The sequence below is a fragment of the Dendrobates tinctorius genome, unplaced genomic scaffold, assembly GCF_039654945.1.
Source record: "Dendrobates tinctorius isolate UK_male_01 unplaced genomic scaffold, ASM3965494v1 ptg000008l, whole genome shotgun sequence".
NCBI classification, from domain to species: Eukaryota; Metazoa; Chordata; class Amphibia; order Anura; family Dendrobatidae; genus Dendrobates; species Dendrobates tinctorius.
The window spans coordinates 68,972,473-68,993,902 of record NW_027361676.1 but is presented as its reverse complement, the minus strand read 5'-3'; the positions used below and the strand labels follow the sequence as shown (position 1 = coordinate 68,993,902).

Genomic DNA, 21,430 nt, shown 5'->3' with positions numbered 1-21,430 from the left:
CTCATCATGATATACAAACATTTCAATAATAGAATTCTATGATAAAATTTATATTATTTCCATTGTTTTTCAGCTCTGGTTTGCATAAAGTAGAATATTGAATACATTTGAAGATTTTTTTTTCAATAGCTAGTGATGTACTAATCCCATTATTTAACCATGTGGACTCTGTATATGAAAGGGATTACTCCTCGGAAAGCTATACATAAAGTAAGTAACCCACCAGTGGCTGAGCTAGTTTATATGTCAACACATCCTTAGGAATTTATCGTTTTTATTATATTATAAAATGTTATTCTATAAAACATTGTATTTATATTTAATGGGTGTGCTATCATCAATCGTTTAATGATATATCGGAAATTGTAGATTTCATAGTAGTAATATTAGGTATTGTATAAAAAAGGAGGGTGCTTTCTAAGAACTGAGAGTGAAAAGAGTATTGAACAATTAATTAAGGTGGTTGTCTAGTCTAGAAAACCCATTATCATTAGAAATGAGTGAATAGCTTTGGATAAGTCCTTATCGGAATAGCTGCATCGGGAACACGGCCGGATACCTGTTTGTTGGGTTCTCTATGCATGTGCTGTGACTGCCACACAGCCGCAGCACATACAGCTGCGGCGCCAAACAGCTATTCGGTAAGCGCTCTAGCTATTCGGACAAGGAGTTTTCCAAAGCTATTTGCTCATCCCTAATTATCCTATACACTGTTGGAGTCCTCTTATTTCCTTTGGTAGCACAAAGACCTAAGCAGCAGAAGAATTAAGGAAATTATACCCCTGTACTGAGCAGTATAATTTTGAATCCAGTTCTGGGGTGAGATAAAAGACTTGTTAACCGGACACTCCACTGTGCTGGCACAGATTTGATTTGAGCAAGTCGGACTTGTTATGTCAGAGTGGAACAGTGTATTCTTAAGGGCAGGGGTGGGAAATTAATTTTCCCGAGGGGCCACATGAAAGACCGTGACTGTTGTGGAGGGCCGAACCAATAGGCCAAAATTAATTCTGCTCAATATTAATATCAATATTTTATAATTATTATATTATTGATAATTTTATTATTAATTGTATCAGAATTGTATATTGAGCAGAACTAAATCTGCTGACATCACCCTATATATCGTTTGAACACAAGCACAGCCCCTTCTGTATATCGTATGAGCCCCCCAACAGCCACTTATATGCGACATGAGCCTCACACAGCCTCCCCCATATGCAGCATGAGCCCCACACAGTCTCCCCTGTATGTGGCATGAGCCCCACACAGCCTCCTTATATGCACTGCATGAGCCCCACACAGCCTCCCTATATACACTGCATGTTGCCCCCATAGGCTCCCCATGTGCAAGTCACCCCCATAGCCTCCCCATGTGCAGCATGTCGCCCCCATATGCAACACCATGTGCAGCATGTCACCCCCATACAGGGGTGAACCTAGCCTCTCTGCTTCCTGAGGCGAACAGCAAAATGACGCCCCCCCCTTGCACACAAAGTAAATTTTTATATCTATATTGCAAAACTGAGTACAATAGTGGACATTTTGATTTAGATAAATAGAGAAATAAAGGTGTCCAAACACAAGAATGTCAGCGCCATCACACGCACATACAAGAACAGCACAGAAGTATCCAGAACAAGGGTCATTAATGGCAATGGTAGGCCTGGCACAGGGCAAGACTGGGACAAAAATGCAGCCATGTCACACAAATCCCACCAGCCCACAACCTATAACACTCATCAGCCCCGATCAGTGAGTTTTTGCTATACTTTGTCATCCCCTCATCACTCTCTTAAAGGAGTTATTTGAAGAGCCACATGTGAATGGCACCACAGTGCGTATGATTGACCACAGCTCCATTTACATAATGCGCTTCAAAGCTACGTTTCCCAGGAGTGATCCCCTATCCCCACATAATGCTCCATACAGTATTATGGGCCCCATATATTGCTTCATACAGTATAACGGCCACCATATATTACTTCATACAGCATAATGGGCCTTATATAATTCTTTTCCCCATACCCTGCTGCTCTGGTCTCAGTGTATTCTGATCCTCCGCACTGCTTGGTACAGGGACATCATTAACTTTACGAATATAATTGTCCACTTGGGCTGATAGTAATAGTGATTTGTTTGTACCCTGTTGTCTGGGGCTGGCCCACTTTATGGGGGTGCTCAGGGCATATGATTATACACCAGTAAAAAGTATGAGAGGCTCAATGTGACCAGTGCCACCTAGTTTCCTACCCCTCTTATTCTACTGGTACTGTGGGCACACTGACTGGTAGTGAGGAAAAGAAAGAAAGAACAGAGACAGAGCAAAAAGAAAACAGAGAGAAAGAAAGAGGAGAAAGAAAGAAAGGAGAGAGAGAGAGAAAGAAATGGGAAAGAAAGAAAACAGAGAAAGAACAGAGAGAGAAAGAACAGAGGGAGAAAGAAAGAGGGGACAGAAATAAAGAACAGAGAGAGAGACAAAAAAATGGAAAGAAAGAAAGAACAGAGAGGGAGAGAGAAAGAAAGAGGGGAAAGAAAGAAACAACAGCGAAAGAAAGGGGAAAGAAAGAACAGAGAGATAGAGAGAAAGAAAGAAACAACAGAGAAAGAGGGGACAGAAAAAAGAACAGAGAGAGAGAAAAAAGAAAGAGGGGAAAGAAAGAACAGAGAGAAAGAAAGAAAGAGGAGAAAGAAAGAACAGAGAGAGAGAGAAAGAACAGAGAGAAAGAAAGAAAAGAGAGAGAAAGGAAGAGGGGAAAGAAAGAAAGAAAGAAGAGAGAGAAAGAGAGGAAAGAAAGAAAGAACAGAGAGAGAGAGAAAGAAAAAAGAAAGATTAGAGAGAGAGAGAAAGAAAGAACAGAGATAAAGAAAGAAAGATTCTATGAAGATATTATAGCAGCCCGGCTCCCATTGTAGTGCCCACCTGAGCCTCCCGATGCAGGACATATCATGATCCGCTCACATGGCCAGCATCCCCAAGTCCAAGACGATCCAGCTGTCCGCGCTGTCGGAGAAGGACACGGTGATGGATCTGAAGCATTCCCTGAAGTGCCTCCATGGTTCCATCACAATCTACTCCTGAAATTACCTCATTTCCTGTCAGCTTCTAGCACGTCACTGCCGGTGGAATGTCACATGCGAATTTTAAAGTGCTCCTCGGGGCTCAGCCGTGCACTACTGTGTACGCGTGAAAAGTAAGCTCCTGGCCGGGGCAGACTCTCCCAAAATAGGGACTGTCCCACTGGGAGGTATGAATGCTCCACACCATACATCTTGTACATATATGGCTTCGCACACCTCATACACACACGGTTCCGCTTTTTATGCCTTATACACACACGGCTCCACTCTGTACACCTCGCACACATACGGCTCCACTCAGTACATACATGGCTGCACTCCGTAAACCTCGTGCACATGCGGCTCTGCTCCGTACACCTTTTACACACGTGGCCACACTCTGTACACCTTGTACCCACATGGCTCCACTCCATAAACCTTGTACACATGCAGCTTTGCGCCATACACCTCGTACACACGCGGTTCTGCTCCATACACACGCGGCTTCACTCCGTACACACACGGCTCAGCTCCGTACACTTCGTACACAGAGGGCTCCGTTTTGTACGCCCCATACACACACAGCTCTACTCCGTACAACCTTACACACGCGGCTCCGCTCCGTACACCCTGTACACACGCTGCTCCGCTCCGTACACATGCAGCTCCGCTCTGTACACCCCGTACACAAGCGGCTCTGCTCCATACACCCCGTACACATGCTGCTCCGCTCCGTACACCTCGTACACACGCGGCTCCGCTCCGTACACCTCGTACACACGTGGCTCTGCTCTGTACACCTCGTACACATGCGACTCCGCTCCGTACACCTCGTACACACGCGGCTCCGCTCTGTACACCTCGCACACACATGGCTCCACTCAGTACACACATGGCTCCACTCCGTAAACCTTGTACACATGCGGCTCTGCTCTGCACACATTTTACACACGTGGCCATGCTCTATACACCTTGTACACACACAGCTCTGCTCTGTAAACCTTGTACACATGCGGCTTTGCTCCATACATATTGTACACACGCGGTTCCACTCTGTACATCTCGCACACACGTGGCTCCGCCCCACACGGCTCCGCTCCGTACACCTCGTACACACATGGCTCCACTCAGTACACACATGGCTCCACTCCGTAAACCTCGTACGCATGCGGCTCTGCTCCGTACACCTTTTACACACGTGGCTACGCTCTGTACACCTTGTACACACATGGCTCCACTCAGTAAACGTTGTACACATAAGGTTTTGCTCCATACACCTCGCACACACATGGCTCTGCACATACACGGCTCAGCTCCGTACACTTTGTACACACAGGGCTCTGTTTTGTACGCCCCATACACACACAGCTCCACTCCGTACACACGCGGCTCCGCTCCATACACCTCGTACATGCGCGCCTCTGCTCCGTACATGCGCGGATCCGCTCTGTACACCTCGTACATGCGTGGCTCCGCTCTGTACACCTTGTACACACATGGCTCTGCTCCATACACCTCTCACACGTGCGACTCCGATCCGTACATCTCGTACACACGCGGCTCTGCTCCGTACACCTTGCACACACACGGCTCCGCTCCGTACACCTCGCACACATGCAGCTCTGCTACATCCACCCTGTAAACCCCCCCTGACTCCACACATAAACTTCCCTCATCCAGCACGATGACAACCAGCAGCACAGCAGAGTCCTGCATACACCGAGTCACAGGACCTGTGATGAGGTCACAGGAGGGGAGGAGTCAGGGGTCACATGATCAGGGGGCCCTGACTCCTTCCCTCCTGTGACCTCATCAATTACAAGCCTCTTGCACGCTACCAGCAGCACCAGTGCAGAGGCTAAATTGTAGGTGCTGCGGGTAGCAGAGCACAGAATGCCGCCCCCTGTGCAGAGCAGCTGTCTGCCTGCCTGAGCCACAGGCTCAAATGGCCACATTATAGGTGCACCCCTGCCCACATGTGCAGCACCATGTCACCCCATGTGCAGCACCATGTCACTCCCATGTGCGACACCATGTCACCCCCCATGTTCAGTGCCATGTCACCCCCTCATGTGCAGCACCATGTCCCCCCCATGTGCAGCACCATGTGCAGCACCATGTCACCCCCATGTGCAGCACCATGTGCAGCACCATGTCACCCCCACATACTCGCCTGATCCTGTTCCCTGGCGCTGTGCTTCTCTCCCTGCCTTTGGTGCGCGGACTCTCCACTAAAGTAGTCAGCAGCGTTTGGCATTACAGACACCTTCTTAATCCTACTGACTCTTGGACCCAGTGGCAACCTCTCTCTGGCTCTAATTGATGCACCTGGACCTGGGTGTTTATACTGTAGGCTCACAATCTGCTTTAGGGAGTTGCCGTTGATATTCACATTTTTCCCTTGTGAAGGCTTGGAGCTATAGCAGTCGGCTTACTTCCTCTGTGGTGCTGTTGGAAGACGTTTGGTCTTACATCTCTGAGTCTGCTCAAGATAAGTTTCTTGCCCCTTGTTTGTCTCCCTTCTTCTCTTTAGTGTACAGTAGGGACTGACCAGTGCGCTTCCACTCCTTCCCTACACAGGGTCTAGTTCTAGGGATATACAAGGCTTAGGTGCCTGCTCGGCGATTGGTGTGGAACCAACATAGGGATGGTAGGGGAGGCAAGGTGCAATTAGATCTACCTAAGGGTCTCCACTTCCCCTTTCCCTAGCGTTTGGGCTTCCTTTTTCTCTTCCCAGCGTGTTGCACACTGTGCGTGACAAATAGGCTGTAAGCCAGAAACTGTGCATTACAATTATATGTGTGATTGGCACCCTATACAATCCTTTTCCATGTGCATTTATAATACTATGCAATTACCCCCTCCATGGATGTTAGGTGTGTGGGTGGTTGTTTCATCAGTATTTTGCACCTCTGCTGCATCTGCATTTATCACAGGGCTGTTGCGTCCTATCATTACAATGGTATTGCTTTCTGATCTGGTGTTAATAAATAATGCTACCTTTTTTCTGTTATTTTTTTAAATTTGATGTTCTTTTCCTTGAGACACTTTACTTTTAAGCAAAGACCACATCTTTTAAGGGTAAGCTATATCCAGTACTTCAACTCATTTGTAAACTAGCTCACTAATGAATTCTTCTGTTTTAAAATTCTTGGCACTATAAGCTTAGAACGAGCCTAATTTATGTTCAGCATTAAATTATTTTAAAACATTTTAAATTTAGCCTCTAAACCCTTATCAAAATAGATAGCTCTTGGATATCTTATGTTGGGTGCTTGGGTATAAAGAAGGCTCAAGAGCTGAGCCTGCAACACATCCTTTAAATGCCACTGTCAATCTCTGATAGCAGCAGTTAAGACATGCGATCTGGGGGAACTTGCCATCATGTGATCATGTAGTGCCCATGGGTTGCCATGGCAGCCAAAGGCTTACTGAAGGCACCCATAGCTGCCAAAATCATACTCCTATGAACCCGACATTAGACTGGCCCTTCATAAGAGACTAATTTGGTGATTCTGATTGTGAGGGAGAGCCTCCTTCAAGCACAAGAGGCCCAAGCAAGGGTCTACAATCGGTCGGTGAGACTGAGACATTTTAGCAATGGAGACCCAGTGTTGGTGTTGATACCCACGGTGGAAAGTAAATTTATGGCTAAGAGGCAAAGGCCATATGAGATGGTATGGTCAAAACGTTGAGTGATGTCAACTACAAAGTTCACCAGGCAGGGAGAAGAAAGCTGTACCATGTATACCACATCAACCTGCTTAAAAAGTGGCGAGACAGGGACCAGGTGGAAGCTATGTGCCTGGAGGCCAATCCTGAAGCGAAGGTCGAGGATGTCACAGTGGCAGAGACATTTTCACCATTCAGAAACAACAGTACTAAGAACTGCTTCAGCGAAACCGAGACCTGTTTTTGGAGTTGCCAGGACGTACGTAGGTTGTTGAGCATGAGATCTTGACAGTACCGCATGTACGAGTGAACCAAAAGCCATATTGAATCTCTGAAGCCCGCCACGAGGAGATTTCGAAAGAGGTGAGGAGAATGTTGAGCCTGGGCATCATTGAGGAGTCAAAGAGCAGCTGGTCCAGCCCCATTGTCCTTGTGCCAAAGCCAGCTGGAGAGTGGCTTTTCTGTAACGACTACAAGAAGATAGATGAGGTGTCTAAAATCGACACATTTCCAATGCCCTGGGTCAATGAACTTTGAGAGGCTAGGGCTAGCCATGTACATCACCAACCTGGACCTAACCAGAGGGTACTGGCAAATTGTCCTGTCCCCAAATGCCAAGGAGAAGACAGCCTTCTTTACACCTGATGGTGCTTTCAGTACACCAGGATGCTGTTCGGTGTGCAGGGAGCCCCAGCTACTTTCTAGAGGGCCAAGGACTGGATCCTAACCTCTCACAAAAAGTATGCCGCAGCTTACCTGGACAACATTGTGGTCTTCATCCCGGATTGGGGAAGTTATCTGCAGAAGTTCCAGGTGAATGCTCTGAGGAAGGCAGGGTTTACTATAAACCCAAAGAAGTGCGCCATTGGGACAGAAGAGGCATAATACTTGGGTTGTATCGTCAGAAGGGGAAAAATAAAGCCACAAGTGAGTACAGTGGAGGCAATCCAAAATTGGCCGCAACCAGTCTCCAGTAAACAGGTTTGTGTGTTACTGGGAAATGTGGGATACTATTGGCGATTTATCTTGAATTTCACCATGATAGCCACACCCCTGACAACCTTCTTATGGGCACGAAGTCGTCGATGGCTAAGTGGTCTTCTCAAACCGAGATGGTGTTCCAAGATTTGAAGCTCGCTCTGTGTAAACAGCCAGTCTTGATCGCATCTGAATTCAGTAAGGAATTTGTGGTCCAGATGGACACCTTTGCGGTTGGCTTGGGAGCTATATTGTCCCAAGAAGTAAACGGGGAAGAACATGCCATCCTGTAACTAAGCAGAAAACTCTTTTTCTGTGAGAAAAGCTACACCATTGTGGAAAAAGAATGCTTTGCCATCAAATAGGCATTTGACACTCTGAGGTACTACCTGTTAGGCCGGAAGTTAAGATTAGTGTCAGATCATGCGCCCCTGAGATGACTGAGAGAAAGGAAGGGAAAGAATGCCCGGGTGGCTAGGTGGTTTCTAGCGCTCCAGGACTTTAGTTTTCATGTAGTACACAGGCCCGGGAAGCTACATATTAATGCAGATGCCCTGTCTAGACTCCCTTATTTGGTAACTAAAGGTGCCAAAACCCCCGACATTTGGCAGAGGGGGGTGGTATGTGACAAAGTCACTGTCAATATACTGGAGGCTATTAGCTTCAGTGATTTGAAACCTTGAAGTTTGCTCCAGGACACTATGTGTTGAGAGGAGTTAATTCATCATTTTAAGGGAAGGGTTTTTCTGAACAACCATAGAGCGTGTGGAAGTTTGTTGACCATTTCTCCACCCCAGGGTATGGTCTGGAATATAAATATCCATCTTTTTGAGTTATTAGTTGTTCAGTGTGTCTGGAGAGGTTATCTCCAGAGAGGTGCTTGTGTTTGTGCTAAACTGAACCGTGTGTTTTGTTGAGTCTGAGCGATCTGACCTCCACAGATGTATGGACTGTGCTATAAATTTTCTTTTGATTTCCCATTATGCCAGAAAGTCCGTGTTTGCTTTGATGAACTTTACATTGGTTTATGCTTTGCTTTAATAAACTAGTGAGAAATTTAAAGAGACCTCTGTGTGCAGCCGAGTGAGCTGATCTACCACAATAGACACACTAAAGGGTATATGGAAAGGACATATGCTTTAACTAGGTATAGTGTGAAATCTTGTATTTGGGATATATCCTTTAACCTTCCATTAACACTATACAGAAAAAGTAAGGCAGCTGCCACAAAGTGAGAGATTAGCACAATCTTATTGTTTTACAACTCCCTAAACCTATAGTTCCCCAAATTAAACTAATCTTGTTTAATAATGCCTTGAAAATACTCATCATAATATAGGATACATTAGAGACCAAATTACTTGGTCCTCCCTTGATTGGTAGACAATCACAATCTTCTTCCCACTTTTTGCATTTGTATTTGTTTTTCTTGTGATCATAAACCATGCATGCATTTATAAAGCTGTATGATAAAATGGTCAATATCTTTATCTTTTTTTTTTATTTTAGGAGAAGAAGGAGACAGTTGCATTTCCTCCAATTAGCAAAACACTCCCTGCTGTCATATCACACACTGCAAGGGTAAGTAATATAATACTATGTACATTCAATGCCAGTTAAAAATTTGAACACACCTGTTAATATCACAGTTTTCCTTGTTCTTATTGGAAGTGCATATTGTAAATTCAGGCTAAAGGCAGCAAAACCACAAACTATCACCTATAGAATCGGGGAGTAAAGAAACTCATGTGCAACAAATCAGGATATTTATCTATTCCTTAGAGTACACCCTTTACTCTAATGACAGTTTAACACACTATTGGCATAATCTCATGAAGCTTCATCAGATAGTCACTTGGAGTGGTTTACAATGGACACCCACGTTCTTCCTGCTGCTGTGTGTGCCACAGTTCCTAGTGTGTGCGCGTGCTCACATGCTCTTAAAGAGGCAGTGCGCATATAGTAAATGTCCTCAGCTTGTTGCTGAGAGGCATTTAGTACAATGTGTACACCTGTAAAATGGCTCCTAGCCAACAGCTGATAGGCATCTTGTATAAAAGACTCCCTCTTTCTTAGGGAGTTGCCAAGCAACTAGTTAAGTCTTTGGGCAGTTGGTGTTCTACCAATTGTGAGGTCCTCTGGTCCCGATACAGCCAGGGTCCTGAACCGGAATCTTAATTCCTTTTCCCAATACTGCAACACTAGCAATCAGACAAGAAAAAGAGGCATACTAATCCCAGGGATCACTCATGTGGATAAAATTGATAAATATTTGACATACAAAAAAAAACACTCCAAAAGGTAAAAACATTAACAGCCAACACAGGCAAAAAAAGACATGCATCCCGTAATAGGGCTGCAAGCTGTCCCCCAATCCTGCTTGTCACAAATAGAAATATACTGCTCAAAAAAATAAAGGGAACAAATTTTTTGAGCAGTATATATATATTATGCAATAGGTTTAAAGGCTTACATTCAATATCCGATTTATTCAACCACTGAGGCATTTACATGAATGCATGCCAATATGCTAGGAAGATATGAGCCCTATTGGCTATAACAATGCAAGTAAATGAAGGTGAATAACAGAACCTATTGCAAGAAACCCAAAACAGCCAGGTATAAGCACATACAGTGAGGAAACAATAAACCCTCACTAATGGGTACAGGCTGCAAGTGCAGAAAAAAAGTCAACTGGGCAGCAAGCCCATGTGCGATTGTGATACTACCTGTACACAGGAATGCAACTAGTGTGTAGATCTATCGCTATAGTAAAAATCAATGCTGGATGGGTGAAGCAAGGTGGGGAGAGACAGGCAAGTTTCTTGCCTTCAAGTTGATTGTTTCTGCTTCCATGTGCAACATAGAGCCAGGAGTTACATGATAATGCAGATGTCTTTTCAAGAATCCCATGTCTGGTGGTAGAAGGTGCCAAGCCTACGGCTTTAGGCAGAGTAGGGAGGTATGTAAGGTGGCTGTAGGACACCTAATGGATGGGAGATAAACCTGGAGTAATGCTTTAGTGCGTATAGGATTAAAAGGGGGTTAGATGGCCATGACAGATTGATTGCGAGCAGCTGAAGAGTTAGGAGAAATGACTGCTCAATGCTCACCAAATCTCCACTCTTGGTTCACTTTGTGAAATGAGACCTCTTTGTCTCACACATGGCTGTGTGTATGGAGGTGTGCAGATCTCCTGGATTGAGTGCGTTTGCTAAAAGAATAAGAAGCTGGACTCTAAGGCAGGTGGGATAACCAGTACTATTGAATGGACTTACTTTTTGTTTTACTTTGTGCTAGACAAAGGCTGTATTTGAGTTTTCCTGTGATGTGGTTTATGAGAACTGAAATAAACCAACTGGACTTTAAACTGAAACGGTTCCTGTGATACCTCAGATCGCCAATAGCAGTCACTGATTGGCTGCAGGACTCCCATGGCATAACATCATAATAATGTCAAATGAGATGAGCCATGAGAGATCTGGAGCCAACATTACTGGACGGTACCAGTCAGGGCGTTGGGTGTAAGTTATTTTTGTTTAACTAGGGGGATACATTAATTTTAAAAGGGGGTGTCCAAGTAGTATAAACCCACTTTAAGCCATAGCTGGACATAACTAATCACAAAGATGTGCCCTAGGTCCAGGGTACATAAATGGATAAAAAAATATGCATGTCGTCAGGAAGACATTAGGCATTCCAACTGATATAATAAAATACAAAACGATTCCCACAGTGAAGTTTCCTTCTCTCTTTCCTCTGGAAATATCTCATACACTAATGATCTTTGAACTTCAGTGATGGATGTCTTATTTGTTCACTTATAGAGAAGCAGCTGGGCTGGACAAGGTGCGAGATCTGTCCAGGACCTATTCTTCTCCATGCAGCTCTCTGACACACAGAAATCACTAAACAAACATCCCAGTCTGAAAGATGTTCGTGTAAGTACGCACAAGTTATTTATTATGTACTAATTTAAATGTCAGCTTTACTTATACTAATATTCTATTTTAATATTTTAAAACAATATCTAATATCCTTCAGATGGCCTAATGTACTTACAGTAACTTTTATGGTGGGATTAACTATCACCTATCCAGGGAATAAGGAATAACTTCCTTATTAGTGGAAAACCCATTGCTGGAACCCCTGCAGCTTTTGGGAAAGAAGCTCTGAAATCAGAACTTACACAACTGCTAATTCATTGCCTATGTGACATCCAGAGAGCAGAGTAGTGGCAGATCCATAGACAATGAATAAAGCAGTGACACACGACCGCTATCACTCCATTGCAAAGGAAGTATTTTGCAACCTTGTTTTCATCATCAGTGAGCCAACTGATGGGACAGGTGGTAATTTTCAATATTGGGAGTTTGGGACTATCTGACAGAAAATGTAAGCTTCCTCCCAAGCTCCAAAAACCATTCTGATAATTTGGATTTTGACTGTGTCTCCCGATGGAACAGGGAACAAAGTGATAACATTTCTGTACAAGGGAATATGTTGGTGGGATATAAATGAATTAATAAAGAAAATGTAGAAATTAATATTATATACATTTAATGCAAATTTGCCTGCTAGTGTGTCACTTTCTTAACCAGAGAAATATGATTGATTGCTGTGAGTATAAGGGAAACAAAATAATAATCCTGTGGATACGATACCTTTTAATGGCTAACAAAAATAAAATAAAATTAAGTTCTGTGGAAGCATGGTTGAAAAGCAATGTCTGACTTTCATTTGTTCATTTTCATAGATTTTTGATTTATTATTACTTTCGTAAGATTCAAGTTATCTCTGTGACCAGTGTGGGTTTTTCTGTCATTAAACGAGGGGTACCAACAATTTTGACCATGTGTGTAGTTTTAATCATGGTATTGGCTGGTAGCGTCACTTCCCTATTTACAGTATACTGTGGCTAATAACACATGTTAACAAAGTGACCAATTGGACAAACAACATACATGTACATAGTAACATAGTAACATAGTTTTGAAGGCTGAAGGAAGACCTTATGTCCATCTAGTTCAGCCTATTTTTAGTGCAGCTGTTCTGCATTGTTGATCCTGGGGAAGGCAAAAAACCCACAGAGTAGAAGCCAATTTTCTCCATAGAGAAACAATTCCTTCCCCTAAGCTGGGTCAACCATCTACCTATAATATTGTTATTCGTAACCTTCTATAATGTCACTTACAAGCAAAGCATCCATTCCTTTCTTAAATTCATTCAGTGAGTTGGCCATCACCACTTCCTCAGGAAGAGAATTCCAGAGCCTCACTGCTCTTACCGTGAAGAACCCTCTTCTATGCTGGTGCAGAAATTGTCTTTCCTCCAAACGAAGAGAATGCCCCCTTGTTCTTGTCACAGTCCTTGGTACAAACAGTTCATTGGAGAGATCTCTGGATTGCCCTCTGATATACTTGTACATATATATTAAGTCTCCCCTAAGTCTACTCTTTTCTAGAGTAAATAGACCTAATTTTGATAACCTTTCTGGGTATTGTAGTGAACCAACTCCATTTATCATTTTAGTAGCCCGCCTTTCAACCCTTTCAAGTTCAGTAATGTCTTTCTTGAGCACCGGCATCCAAAATTGCACACAATACTGCAAGTGTGGTCTGACGAGTGATTTGTATAGAGGTAGAATTATGTTTTCATCTCGTGTCCCCAGACCTCTTCTAATGCATCCCATGACCCTATTTGCTTTGGTGACAGCTGCCTGACACTGGGCACTCCAATTTAGCTTCATATTGACTAAGATGCCTAAGTCTTTTTCCATGTCTGATTTCCCCAGCAGTTTCCCATTTAGTAAGTAATTGTAGCATCTGTTTCTCCTTCCCATGTGCATAACCTTACACTTATCTGTGTTAAACCTCATTTGTTATTTTTCAGCGCAATTCTCCAATTTACTCAAATCTGTCTGTAGTTGCAAACTGTCCTCCTTTGTGTTAACTACCTTACATAGTTTTGTATCATCTGCAAATACTGATATTTTACTGTGTAAGCCATCCACTAGATCATTAATAAGTATATTAAATAGTAGGGGGCCCAATACAGAACCCTGTGGTACCCCACTAGTAACCCTGGCCCATAAACAGATAAACAAATAAAAAAATATATATAAAAATTAGCAGAAACAACTGGAGCAAAACTTGTGAGGGATCGGATCTGCGGTAGACGCTGGTTCACACAAGGGACGTCTTTGTTGATTCAAAATAAACAAGAGATTTATGATAATGTGTGCAAACTGTAAAGCGCTGCGGAATATGTTAGCGCTATATAAAAATAAAGATTATTAAAAATAAAGATTATTAGGAGTTCATAAACTGTCTGTGGTAACAAAAATAAAGCCTCTTCTTCCAGGCAAACAAACCTATCACAGAACAAACCAGAAAAATAACAAGTCCATATAACACATGGGCTCAGCCATTAAAATGTCTTTTCCTCTCAGACTCCATCAGGGTCTGAGCAGACTGTGCAAGGCTTCCTCACCTTGCAAAACACACAGCTGATGTGAGACAGCCCCAGCTGCCTTGAATCAGACAATCCAAGATTTTGACTGGAGGAAAGTGAGCAGCTGATCCCACTCATCTCTTTCAGCTGCTCGTAAAACCCAGACCCGTAAGGCCATGTGCACACGTTGCGGATTCTGCTGTGGATCCGCAGCGTTTCAGGCTCTGCGGGTCCACAGCAGATTTAGCTGCGTTGTACAGTACCATTGTTTTCAAAGGTAAACTGAAAAACGCTGTGGACATGCTGCGGATTTTTCCGCGCTGATTTGCTGCGGGTTCAAATACGCAGCTTGTCAATTCTTTGTGCGGAATCCGCAGCGGTTTCACACCTTCTCCATTGTAGATTTGTGAAACCGCAGGCTAATCCGCAGGTAAACCGCAGGTCTTTTGACCTGAGAATTTACCTGCGGATTTTTCCAAATCTGCACGGAAAAATCCGCAGCACCTAAAACTCTGTGTGCACATAGCCTAAAAACACCTCACTATTATTTGTCCTGGAGCCTGCTTCTCCGGGTCCTATGTCACTGAGACTTGGCATCTTGGGGACACATACCTCACATCCACAACTTGTCCAGCTGCCTCCTTACAAACTCTATATCAATATTGCCAATCCTGCCAAGTATTAATACCTGCGGCCATTCTGGTTTCTAAAGTGAAAATCCACTTGGACTCTCTATTCAGAAGTTTTCTTTTATGGTCTCTTCCCGTAGTCAGTCTGTGGACTCTTTCAATACCAGCAAATTTGAATGAGAAGGTGTCACCTTTGTGTATATGTGCCAAATGTCTGGAAATTGCTGAAATGTTCATTGTCGTTCAGCTAATGGCATCTGATAGATGTCTTCTCATACGTATTTTCAGGGGTCCGGTAGTACATCCAACATACTGTAACCTACATGTTGTACATACATTTAGATATAAACATATGAAGTATTACAATTTATATAGTCTCAGTTGTAAGCAGTCATCTATCAGATGCCATTAGCCAAATAGCAGTGTCCATGTTAGCAGTTTCCAAACATTTTGCATACTGCCTGTCCAGAAATGTGTCAGTGTCAGTGTCACCCTTATGTCGGCTGTGCTCATGCAACTTGTAATGGCTCTGCAGTGAGATGAGGGCTGTCATTATAGCTAACATAGGTGTAGTCTGTTTTGGGTTACTCCTGTGAGCGATGTATTGAGCAACTGCTCTGCTTTCACTGTAGAATGAGTACAAGTTAAGCACAACAGACAAGTGTAATTACTGACACATCACTGGAAAGGCATTGCAGGGAAGGGACAGTATAACAGAGCTGACAGTACTGGGAGAGAGCTGATAAAAAGGTTTGTAATGTGACACAGCTAACTCAGCTGTGCTGCCCCTTGCCCCACATTGACCTTATCTGAAAGTCATTTGTGCTTTCAAATTATGGAGGATATTAAACCAAGGGACCAGAGCTGTATCATGACATCCCACACACTGAAAATTCTGCACCTTGCTTATGATTGGTCAGCATCATACAGGAGGAAGAAGAACACGCCCCCAGTGAAAACTGTCTGATAACACCCACTTGGACTTAATAAAATTTAAACTCATTAGGTGTCAAATACTTTGATTGCTAATATCTATGCAATTGATAGATGAAATGAAAAAAATAAACGTTTTGTTCTGCTCTGCATCCTTTATTATATTGTGTGTCCAGTTCAACCTAAAAGAATCAAAATGGAAATGAAAGGTCATCTTTAACTGTTTCAGGGTTAAGAAACTGTGAAGTTGTTAAAAGAAGTATTATGTTCATTCTTCAGGTGCTCACTAATTATAGCTTAAATAATAGAAAGAAATAACGACAGCAAAGTTGCTTCAGGAAAAACACCTTTGTCTTTTTCCTGACGTGGCTTCACCTAAAAAAAACTTCAGGTAGGTGTACCGGTGTCTTAAAGATGTCATTTGAACACAGGCTTTGCCTAGCCCACAGAACAGGAGAATCCTCCGGTGGGCCCCTGTGCAATAGTGGGACACAACCCTCTCGTATAAGCAGCACTTGGCACTTTATACTTGAATCACCATGTACAGACAAAGGCGATATCGTATTCATTTAACAATCTACCCGGTCCGTTGTTATACAGCAATGGCAAAAATTAAGGGACCACTTTCTAATATTCAATTTGTCTGATTTTTCCCTTTATGGGTATATTTTTGAGTAAAATGTAAATTGTTATTTTATTCTATAAACTTCTGACAACATGTCTCCGAATTTCCCATCATTATATTTAGTATTTTTTAATTTTTTTTTCTGACAAAGAAAAATGGTCAAAATTAAAAACAAACAAACAGTGCTTTCATACCTCAAATAATGCAAAGAAAACAAGTTCATAATTATTTAGAAACAACAATTCTATTGTTCTAACTCAGGAAGAGTTCTGAAATCAATATTTTGTGGAATAAGGCTGAGTTCACACGTGGCGTTTTTTTCGCGTTTCCGCGGCAGTTTTAACCGCGCGATTTTGCCGCGAAAACGCGAAAAATAAGCATCCCATGCATTCCTATGGGATTCCGCAATGCTGTGCTAATGCTGCGGTTTTTGCGGAATCACTTCGCGGTAAAAACCGCAGCATGATCATTATTTTGCAGAATCGCGGCAATCCCGCACCCATAGGAATGCATTGTTCCGCTTATTTCCCGCATGTGGCTGTGCACACCATGCGGAAAGTAAGCAGAACAATTGCGGATGGTACCCACGGTCTGGAGGAGAGGAGACTGTCCTCCGGGCTTTGGGTACCATATCCCTGTAAAAAATAGAATTTAAAATAAAAAATATTGTTATTCTTACCCTCCGACGTCCCGCGCAGCCTTCCCGCCTCTCTCCACGCTCCCGTTCCCAGTAGTCCTTTGCGAAAATGCCAGCGATGGCGTCCGATCTCGCGGGATCGCGAAGTCTCTCGGTAATTCGCGCGACGTCATCGCGAATTACCGCGAGACGTCGCGTTCCCGCGAGAACTGACGGGCATTTTCGCAAAGGACTACTGGGAACGCCTGCGCGGGACGTCGGAGGGTGAGAATAACACTATTTTTTATTTTTTTTTACATTCTATCTTTTACTACTGATGCCGCATAAGCAGCCTCAGTAGTAAAAAGTTGGTCACACTCGTCAAACACTGTGTTTGACAAGTGTGACCAACCTGTCAATCAGTTCTCCAAGCGATGCTACAGATCGCTTGGAAAACGCTAGCATTTTGCAAGCTAATTACGCTTGCAAAATGCTAGTTTTTCCGCGGGAAAATCGCGGGAATTTAAAATGCGATTTTCCCGCGGACTGGAATTCCGGAATTCTCGCGGTAATTTCCGCGAGAGTTCCGGTACGTGTGCACTTAGCCTTACCATGATTTTTAAAAACAGCTTTCATGCGTCTTGGCATGCTTGCCACCAGTCTTTCACGCTGCTTCTGGCGCAAAAATTTAAGCAGTTCTTCTTTGTTTGATGGCTTGTGACTATCCATCATCCTCTTGATTACATTCTAGATGTTTTCAATGGGGTTCAGGTCTGGAGAATGGGCTGCCCATGACAGGGATTTGATGTGGTGGTCTCTTAATTTTTGCCAGAGCTATATAAATTTGTTACTGAAGATAATGTCACATTTGCATGAAGCTGAAAAGTGGGGCCCTGCAGTTGGTTGCTGGTGGTTCCTTGGCACCCCAGTCCGACACTGTCTGCACATACCTGAATGTGGCAACACAAAACAATTTTATTTTCCACACAGTGTATTTATTGTACAAAAGTAGCAAAACATAATTAAAACTATATAAATTTGGTATCACCATAACGTACGGCCCCACATAATAAAGATAATACCTTAGGGCTCATGCAGAAATCCAGGGATCTCGGTCCGATCTTGAACCGCTATGCATGGACTGGCTGCGTGTTTCCTGACCCGAGCATGACAGTTTCGTATATTTCTATGAGGCTGTCATGCTTGGGTCGGGAGACCTGCGGCCAGTCTGTGCATGTCTGTCTGTCAGACCGAGATCCATGGATGTCTGCATGAGCCCTTGTTTGTGTAGTATGTAAAAGCTCCATTTGTGGAACATTTTAAACATAAAAGAACAATCAAACTGCTATTTTTTCAAATCCAAGCTATAAATAGGTACTGAGTTGTATGTACCATAAAATCCTGCCACTGATGAATACAACTCATTCTGAAGAGCAACAGGCCTTCATACAGCTACGATGATGAAAAAATAAAAACTATCGCTCCTGGAATGTGGAGATGAGAAGATGAAAATTATCACGTTGTTTCTTAAAATTAGTCAGAAGTTTCGGGCACAAGATGACACCGCGAGATCGGAGCAGTGTCAGTAAAAGGTGAAGCATACGGAAGATGAGTTTAAAAACAGGAGCAGTGGGCTTAGATTTAAAGTACCATTCTAGCTTTGAATAAACCCCACTGGAGTGGTGCTTTAAGGGGTTATATTACCAACGATTGTCAGCATGCGAAAAATCTGCATTCATTTAATGGCTGTAGTCTGAATGTCAAAACACATGATTACAACTATCAGAATGAATTGGATGATTATGTAAAGACATGCCATTTTCAACAGGAGGAATGGAACAGGCACCTCTGGCATGAACAACACCGGCCTAAGTCCTATAAATAGATGATCCAGAATTGTTGTATCAGTGGGGAATACTGGTACTTACTAAATCTGACATGCTAGAGGTGACAGATCCTTTATAGAAGAAATTTAGAAAGAAGGTTCAAATTTAGTAAATGGAGCTTTCTGGCTCTTCTCAAATCCTGGTCATTGTTGGGATAACCCTGTATTGATCTATAGAACATGGGAAGCCTCCATTCATGATTTCCTACTTTTAGATGAGGTTTCAATTACAAGACACTTAATGAAGCACTCCCATAAATTTTTTTATCCTCATAATATATTGCAGTTATCATATTATATGGCACTGTGTTGTGAGTTCATTTTCCCCTTCACTACTGAGGCCCGAGGAACTCCCTCTTCTGGTGAAGAAAGGTAGTGAGCCTGATTGTCAAACACCTGGGACTGATGATGATGACTGACTGAGTGGAGTTAATGACTGGATATAAGGCTGCCGACGCCCTTCTGGCCTGTGGGTGATTTCTCTGTGGACTTCTAGGAAACCAGTCTGATTCCTGCTCATCTAAAGCTAAGATTTCTGCTTTGCCTTTTTGCATTAGTGTTTTGTTTTCCTTGCTTTTCTGGATTCTGCCATTCCCTGCTGGGGTGAGCTGAATCGCCTTTTGCCTTTTGCTCTGTCTTCAGAACATTCCTGAGTACTGACATAGCCTTTTTTGAAGCCTAGCGTCTTCAGGGCCTTTTTACTGTCAGTTTGTTGGCTCTTATTTTCATAGGGTTTTTTCACGGAATGCAGACAGCAGCCTTCCTGTCCTTTCCTATCTAAGCTAGCTTGGGCCCCATCTTTGCTCAGTCTATCTTTCTGTCTGTGTTTTGTTCTTTCTTCTTGCTTCACCGTCATTATATGTGGGGGGCTGCCTTTTGCTTTGGGGTCTGCTCTGGGGCAGTTTAGATTTCCCTTTCTGTCTTTAGGCTATGTAGTCCTCCGGCTGTGATCGAGGGGCCTAGGGCATCGTAGGAGCCCCCCACGGCTACTGCTAGTTGTGTTGATAGGTTCAGGGGTCTGCAATCCGATAGCTGCAAACTTCTCTGGTTTCTGGACTTAGCTAGCATTTCTATTTTTGCCTCCTACGGTGACTCAATCATAACAGCACTGTGTATGCATTTCTGCTCATTTTTCCCTTCTACCCAGTTAATTATTCTCTTTTGAATTAGGTCTATGACATCAGGTTATTAAAATAGATTAACTGAATCCTTCTAAGCTCTGTTTAGGAAGTCACTTTTCACTGCATGAGTCATCATTAGAATTATAAATCTTCCTCACTGCAAAAGTCCTTAGCAAAGGGAATCATACAGGCAAAAGAGACTTCCTGTTTTTACATAGAGCTTAGAAGGATACAGCTAGTCTGTTTTTAATCACCTGATGTCATAGAATGAATTTAAAAGCGAAGAATTAACTGGGTAAAAGGGCAAAATAAGCAATTGTAAGTACGCAATCCTATATATTATGATGACTGCAATGTATTAAGAGGAGGAAAAGTTTGATGTGAGTGCTTCTTTAAAGAGACTTTCTCAACATTTGTTGAGAGATGAATATCTTCTTACTGGATAAGTAGTAGATGAAGCAGAACAATGCAGCTCCTGTTATCGTCCCTGCGCTTTACGGAAACTGAGCCAAAATGGTCCTAAGAGGCACAATTGCAGCCTATACTATAGGCCTGGAAAACAGTACATTACACAACTGTCAAATAAGACGCACGAGGCATATGAAATAGAGAGATGACTCCTAATACATGGTTCATGGCAAACCAAGAATAGGATCCTTTATACTTTCATTCAGAGACTCAAATATTTGCACATAAGGATTTAGCTCGAAATGCTTTTAGATAATTTAAAGAATCCAGGAAGTATTACAAATATTAAGAGATGAAATAAGAGAAAAGAAAAAAGTTCTCAAAATGTTGTTACGTGCCTGAATGTCTACCTGACTCACATTAACTTTCCTATTAGCTTAGAGAGGACTTTTCACCACGTCAAAAGTGACAAGTTTTTGCCCTTGTGTTATTTCCGCTGCTCCCCTGAGTTTTTTGTTTTCTTTTCATTTTTTTTAAAATCCGCCAGAGATTTGGGACTTTTTGTTTAATGCTAATTTATATGGCCTTTATAATGTGACATTGCTCACAAAGTAATAATACAGAGCTGCCTAAAGACCCCCCCCATAAAATCCTGTGAGACACACCCAATTGGTAAAGACTATAAACGTTGGCACTAAGTATAAAGACCTGAGGAATACTCCGGATAGAGATGAGGAAATAAATTTGGGTTCAACTGAATTCTACAAAAATCCACACTTGTCAAAATACTGATTTTTTTGTAATTTGCGTCTGCACAGATTCAGCAAAATGGCACTTTAGATAAAACATAATACAGAATACATTTTAAAATAGATCTCTTAGATCTGATGAGACTGGTGTCCTTAATTTTAAAATCCATTACAAAGTCTGTATATTCCTCTTTGTAACTTTTCAATCTTGATATTAACATAAGCAGTTTATGGGACCCGCTAGTACTGGTAAAATATTCATCCTTATCACTGAGGAGTGAGAGGGGGTAAACTTCCAGAG

General features: G+C 42.8%; 1 protein-coding gene across 1 annotated transcript in view; it reads left to right on the top strand.

Moving 5' to 3' along the window:
* The window catches only part of LOC141092192 (uncharacterized), a 169,949-nt gene that overhangs the window by 31,872 nt on the left and 116,647 nt on the right, over positions 1–21,430 (top strand). Inside the window, exons 3-4 of the mRNA XM_073578209.1 lie at positions 9,220–9,291; positions 11,538–11,651. Coding sequence (XP_073434310.1) covers positions 9,220–9,291; positions 11,538–11,651 — 186 coding nt within the window. The remainder of the gene's footprint in view (positions 1–9,219; positions 9,292–11,537; positions 11,652–21,430) is intronic.